The sequence below is a fragment of the Rattus norvegicus genome, chromosome 1 (assembly GCF_036323735.1).
Source record: "Rattus norvegicus strain BN/NHsdMcwi chromosome 1, GRCr8, whole genome shotgun sequence".
Lineage (NCBI taxonomy): Eukaryota > Metazoa > Chordata > Mammalia > Rodentia > Muridae > Rattus > Rattus norvegicus.
Genome location: NC_086019.1, coordinates 62,406,598 through 62,413,223, shown reverse-complemented (window position 1 = coordinate 62,413,223; position 6,626 = coordinate 62,406,598). Strand labels below are relative to the sequence as shown.

The 6,626-nt window shown below is 43.8% G+C and overlaps 1 protein-coding gene across 1 annotated transcript; it reads left to right on the top strand.

The window, feature by feature from the left end:
- Positions 1–1,472: 1,472 nt before the first annotated feature.
- Positions 1,473–5,224, top strand: LOC134485068 (sperm motility kinase Y-like). Its single transcript, XM_063280872.1, has one exon. The coding sequence runs from the start codon at positions 3,117–3,119 to the stop codon at positions 4,644–4,646; it is 1,530 nt and encodes a 509-aa protein (XP_063136942.1). The 5' UTR covers positions 1,473–3,116; the 3' UTR covers positions 4,647–5,224.
- The last annotated feature ends 1,402 nt before the right edge of the window (positions 5,225–6,626 follow it).

Sequence of the window (6,626 nt, the reverse complement as noted above, 5' to 3'; positions counted from 1 at the left end):
CATGTACACAGCAGGAACCAATTTCCAGGCCTACCCTCTGCCCAGAGCAAAGGGAGATTGGGACTTGGATTCCAACCTTGGCCATTATTGTAATACCTGACCTTGTAACCCTTGCTCCCTTTGGGGCTCAACAGTCCCCCTCAAATGTAGACAACAATGTCTAGATGGTGTTCACAGCTTTTCTTGCCTGAAACTGTGCTTTGTTTGATACTACAAACCAGGAAGTAGGGACTTAAACTTGAGATCACTGACTCAGGCTAGGGAGGACTCCAGGGCACCTGAGCTCAGCTGCAAAGGCAGAAGCTGAACCACAGTGAGCAGAGGTGGCACACTTTGCTGTTTCTTTCCTTTTCTGCTCTCAGGCCTTTCAGTGAACTCTACAGATGAGGATCTTTCCTCCCAGGCTTAGTGTCTGCAGCCATGAGAGTCCTCTACAGGGGACTCCAAACCCCAGAAGAGTCTTCAGAAGGAAAGCGCTACACACTGCACTGCCCCCAGCACTCTGAGAAACAGAGACCCTTTCTGGACTTGGGCCAGTCAGTGCTCAATAGTTAGCTTCTGGCTGCACTGGCTGCTCACAAATAACACAGCAGACTGGGTCTTGTGACCTGGCTGTCACAGACTGTGATTGAGAATTCATTTCAACTGTGTCAGCATAGCCACTCTGTTCCTTCTGGTCCCAGGTTGCACAGAGCTCCTTGTCCTCATACATGCCTGTTCCATCACTGGACCTTAATATTTAAAGTGAGCCCTACACTCAGGATGGACTTGGTTTTCTATACATCATGCCAACCTCTGTGTGATAGGAAGTGTCTGCCTGTATATGCATACCCCCTTATGTGCCTAGGTGTCCATGCATACCACTACCCCATGTCCTGTCAGAGGCCATCCTCTGACAGGTCCTCACGCCTGCATGTCAGACCACCTGTCTTCAAGCCCCAACCCCTCCCCACTGCACAGATGCTGAGCTTATGGGCTTTGCTGATGCACCCATCATTGATGGGGGTTTTGGGGATTGAAACTCAATTCCTTACCCTTGGGAGGCAAGTGCTCTGCCTATCCCTGCAGCTTTGTCTCAGGTGTTTGATGATAACCTAGAGCCTTTCTGAGGATTTATGAAATCAGTGTCATCTTGATCGGTCAGTTTAGAAACACAGCTTTGTTTTTTTTTTTTTTTAACAGTGTACCATCAGTTTGAGGCTAATCATTCAGAATTCAATGAAAAATTGACACCCTGAGTGTAGACATGACGACTTTGAAGCAGGAGGCATAGAAAACATTCAAAACAGAGAACTGAGGAGAGGTGAACATCTTACAGGCTTTGATTTCTAAAAGCCTTAAATCTCTCCATAGCCCACAGAAGCCAGAGCCTTGAAGCCCTTCCCAACCATGTCATGACAGGTCCTATTGTGACCTCATGAGGAGTGACTGTGAGGCGTCCCAGCCAACAGATTTTAAGCTGTTGCCAGGCCTGGATTTCTTTGAGTGCTTTGAGAGGAGGTGTGGAGTGGAGCCCTCTGCGACTTGTTTGTATATTGTGAGCTGTGTGTGGTTGTATTGGATTTTACTGTACTGTGTATATGTGTATGTATCAGTGTGTGTAAGAGAGTGTGTGCTGACAGATTTGCCTGTGTGTGAGTGTGTGTACACTTTCGCTTGTGTTTGTCAGTATATGTAGGAGTGTGTGAGTTTACAGGTTTATTTGTGTGTATGTTGTATGTGTGTACCACCTTTTTTGTGTGTGTGTGTCCCTGTGTGTGTGTGTGTGTGCGTGTGTCTGTGATGTGCATTTTTCCAGGTTTACTTGTGTGTAAGTATGTGTGTGCCTGTTCCTACGTGATTGTGTTTTGTATGAATCTGGGCGTTTGTCTGTGTGTGTGCCTGTGTGTGTGTGTGTGTGTGTGTGTGTGTGTGTGTGTGTGTTTGTGTGTGCACGCATGTCCCCATCCCCTTTTGCCCCTTGTATCTATATTACCTGCACCTCAGTGCAAAAGAGTGTAGAGGCTAGAAGTCACCCCGGCTGCTGTACCTGAGGAAGGTCCTCAACCTCATTTTCAAGACAGGCTCTCTCACTGGCCTGCAGCTGCCCAAGTACCTGTCTTGGCTCTCCAGTGGCTCCCAGGAATTTGATATGCCAACCCCATAATATCAGATTAAAGGCCTACGTAGACTGCTGGCAGCTTATTTATGGATTGATTTTTTTTCTATGTGTTTAAGAGAGAGAATTAGGCCATATATTCTCAAGACCACTGACTATTTCCTTATTGTGGTTTTGTTTTATTTATTTATTTATTTATTTATTTATTTATTTATTTATTTATTATGGATTGCTGGATTCATTTTGGTGGTGGTTTTTATATTCTCACATGCTATATTATTGCTTTGATTATTTACGGTTCTGCAGTCGGATGATTCACTCTATCTCCATTTTCAATGTCCTGCAGTTTCATCCTTTTACATTATTTCTGTTTCTCTATTTATTGAGTACAAGCAATCATTGGCTTAGACTTGATACAAATTTGCCCTTTTTGACACTTTGACTCTTCGGCCTTTGTTTAAGGTTTACTGTTCACTGATATTTAACTGCCTTATTCCTTGTGGTTGGTTAATTTTAATTTTCAGTATTTTGCTCTGGAGAGTTGTGGATTTTTGTGGATCACGAGGTCCTGAAATTCAATGGAGTTTTCCCTTAAATGTTGGCTTTTTACATTTGTTTGTTTTGTCTTATACTCAGTCTTTCTCCTCTCATTTCTTTTATCTGACCTTTTTCTTCAAACAATCCATTCACAGTATTGATCAGCTTTGGCCGCCCAATCCTATTGTAGTATGACGATTTTTATTTTCATCATTGCATTTAGTATTTTTGTGCTCTTGCCTTTCTCTTTTGGGGATGGTTATTTGGGTGGCTTTTACTTATGATTCTTCATATTTCCCCCTGTTCATAATTTTACTCTATTTTTCTAGTCTAGTCTTTTCTTTGTTATTATTTTTTTCTTTTTGTTTCATTTGTTTCTTTTAGGTTCCACATGTGTAATTTTAGTTCCTGAATTGCTCCATCTTTTTCATTATTTGATTCCATTTGTTTGTTATTTTTAGGTAGCATTAGTACTGATAAAATGCCTACAGAGACTGAGGAGGAGTTACCACCTTCTAGTCCCGATCCCAGTATCTCTCAGGAGGGAACCTTTCATTCCCAATATAAAGTACTGAAGACTATTGGAAAAGGAAGCTATGCCAAGGTCCTCCTGGCCCTCCACCAGCTCACAGGAACCCCAGTGGCGGTCAAAGTTCTCCGAAAGAACAAGCAGTGGTTCCGGCCAGCCATGACAGAAGAAAACATAATGAGAAAGATCAACCACCCCAACATTGTTTCTCTCTTACAAGTCATTGAAAACAAAACTAGAATATACCTCATAATGGAGCTGGTGGAAGGCCAACAACTCTACCAGTACATCAGAGAGTCAGGGCACATAGAGGAGGATGAGGCCCGGCAAATATTTGAACAGATATTATCAGCAGTGAGCTACTGCCATGGAAAGGGGATTGTTCACCGAGACCTGAAAGTGGACAATATAATGATTGATAAAAACAAAAAGGTCAAAGTCATCGACTTTGGGCTTAGCACCGAAACACAACCTGGACAAATGCTAAACCAGCACTGCGGTGCGTATTCTTTTGGTTCCCCGGAATGCTTCCTTGGACTTCTGTATGACGGCATGAAGAATGATATGTGGACAATAGGAGTGGTCTTGTATTATATGGTAGTGGGAAAGCTCCCCTTTGATTCTGTGATCATCCAAGAATTACAAAAACAAGTTGTTGCAGGGGTGTATCCTGCCCCCTGTGGGGTTTCAGAAGAACTGGAGAACCTCCTTAGTCAATTACTAACAGTAAATCCAATGTATAGACCAACAGCCAGCGAAGTGATGAAACACGCCTGGTTCAAAGAACACGGGAAGGGGTTCACAGTTCGTTGTGAAGAACTGCTTCCCCTCAGGCCAGACCCTGAAATTTTGGGTGCGATGAAATGCATGGGATTTCAAGCCTCTGTAATAAAATACTCCCTAATAAAAAGAAAATATAATGAGGAAATGGCAACTTATTGCTTCCTACAACAGCAGGCTCTCCCGGGGTATGGCTGCACAGCCCAGGCACAGCAAGTGAGTCCCATTGCAGCCCCATTTCCTAGCCTTGACCCTGCTGCTGCTTTTAGATTACAAAGAAAGAGGAGTGGAAGCCTGCCAGTCCTTGGCACCTTGCAGATGTCATTCTCCCAAGGTCACGTATCTCATTATGGCCAGAAGGTTCATCCAAAAGGAGGAAGAAGGTCCACTGTGGCTGGTCGTCTCAGGCCACTACCGATGACACGTACACAGGACCACTATCACAAATGTGCCATGAGTGTCCCATACATTCAAACAACAAGCATCTTCAGTGAGAAGAGTAGCAACAAGGAAATAAAAGAAGATAATCTACTCTCCCACAGAGCCCCATTAGAGGATAAGCCCATCTCCAGCAGGGTCGGGCACAGAGGTTTTAACGGGTGGACCAGGAATATAGCAAATGCCCTGATAAAGCTTTGTTGCTGCTTGCCAAGGAGAAAGAAACCTCACCTGGGGCAGAACAGAATCTCACCCCAGAAATGAGCCACAGGGAGCGTCCAGATAACAAGCAGCAGGCACAGCCCAGGTACCTTCGTGCTTTGTCCTTTCTAGTTTGCTCTATGCTGGTCCTTCCTCTTGTCTCTGGTTTCCATTTTCCCCACAATTCTTACCTTGTATCTTCTGTAAGTTCTTTTATGAGGTTTCCTCAACACCAAGCCTTCTCCCTCTTCTTGATTTCTCCTCTTCCCAGCAGGGACTCAATAAGAATTCCCCACTCTACAGAGTTTTCTTGTTGACCCATCCCTTCAGATGGACTCCATCCCCCCCTTAGGCCAATAACTCCCACAGGGTGAGGACTAGAGATTCATGGGCTCATGGACTCATCCATGGGCTACTGGTTCTAGCACATGTGGTCATCAATCACAAGTGCTGCAGAACAGAGTCTTATGTTTTCAAATGTAACATCCCACTCCAGTAAGCCTTAAAATTAATAACAAGGTTTGTCACTGAATAAGTATCAACAACCTAGTTTGTTGGTTATTGTTGATGGTCAGAATCCTGCATGCATGCATATTGTTTTGCATACTGATTTTTTCATTCCTAAGACCTAGCAATTCATATATATTGTTACATATATATATATATATATATATATGTAACATTTCTAAATGATTTCTTTCAAAAATCTTAACTGAGAAGTAGAAGAGAAGATTTAATAAAATAATAAGGCAATCAAAGCTCCAAATGGTAATCTAAGTATTCTACCGCATAAGATTTTTGCTTAGAATAAATTGACTTTTTTTCTCTCACAGTGCCATCTTGAAATTCTGTCATGTCCTGAGTATAAACAGGAGGTGATTTCAGACACATGGCCAACGAAAAGACACCAGCATAAGCTACAGCACCAACAGGAGAAACAGCAATAGCACCAGCAGCATTAGCAGCAGAAGGAGGAGGAGGAGGAGAAAGAGGAGGAAGAGGAGGATTCCCCAACACCAAGCCTCCTCCCTCCTCTTGATTTCTCCTCTTCCCAGCAGGGACCCAATATGAATGATGAGTTCCCCACTCTACAGAGTTGTCTTGTTGACCCATCCCTTCAGATGGACTCCATCTCCCCCTTAGGCCAATAGCTTCCACAGTGTGAGAACTAGAGGGTCATGGGATCATGGACTCTTCCATGGGCTACTAATCCATAGAGAAACGGGCCTGTAATACCAGACACTCAAGACACACAGTAGGTAGGGGGATCAGAACTTCAAGGCTAGCCTGGTCTACATCATGAGTTTGAGATCAGCTTGGACAACTTACTGACACCCTTTTTCTAGAGGTGAGGAGGGCTAAGGCTACTAACTCAGTGGTAGAGTACTCGTGGGGAAACAAACTGCTGTCCATTGATACCTCTCCTTCCTTGCTCGGAAATACACAATGGTATTAGAAGAGTCAAAGGTTCCTGGCCTAGCATCCACTATTCTATTTGCTACATCATTAAGGGTGCAGTTTTTGGGGTGGAGTTTTTGGTATTTTGGTCAGGGATCAAATCTATGAAATAAAACTTAAGCAATACTCTCATTGCTGTCAGAGTGGGAGGTGGATGATAAATGCTTGCCCACCTGCATCAGTACAAAGCTGGTTCCTTGGACTCCCTGCAAACACATCACTGCTAACTGTGTGCCTGGTATAGGCTTTTCCAGGACTATCCATAGCTTGAAAACCTTCCCTGCTATGGACCCTTGAGTGGGCATCCTGCCTTTCTCAGTCTCAGAATGGAGCAAAGATCCCCTGCTCACCTCTAGGCTCACAGGTCAGGGGCCTCTTCCATCCCATAATGAACAAGACTGGCACAGCTGCACACACCTTGGAAAAAGAATGTATTGGCAACCCTTAACAAAAAAGATGGTTCTTACTTTCGATTATGGCATTCTATAAAATACGGGTATTTCCTGGTATAATTACACATGTCATTGATTGTGTGTGTGCGTATGTTTTTTGAGGTTGGAGGGGGATAATTCATTTCTCTAAGCC

What these genes read in the sequence shown, in the direction of transcription:
- LOC134485068 (XM_063280872.1), top strand. Translation starts at nt 3,117, where the DNA reads ATGCCTACAGAGACTGAGGAGGAGTTACCACCTTCTAGTCCCGATCCC.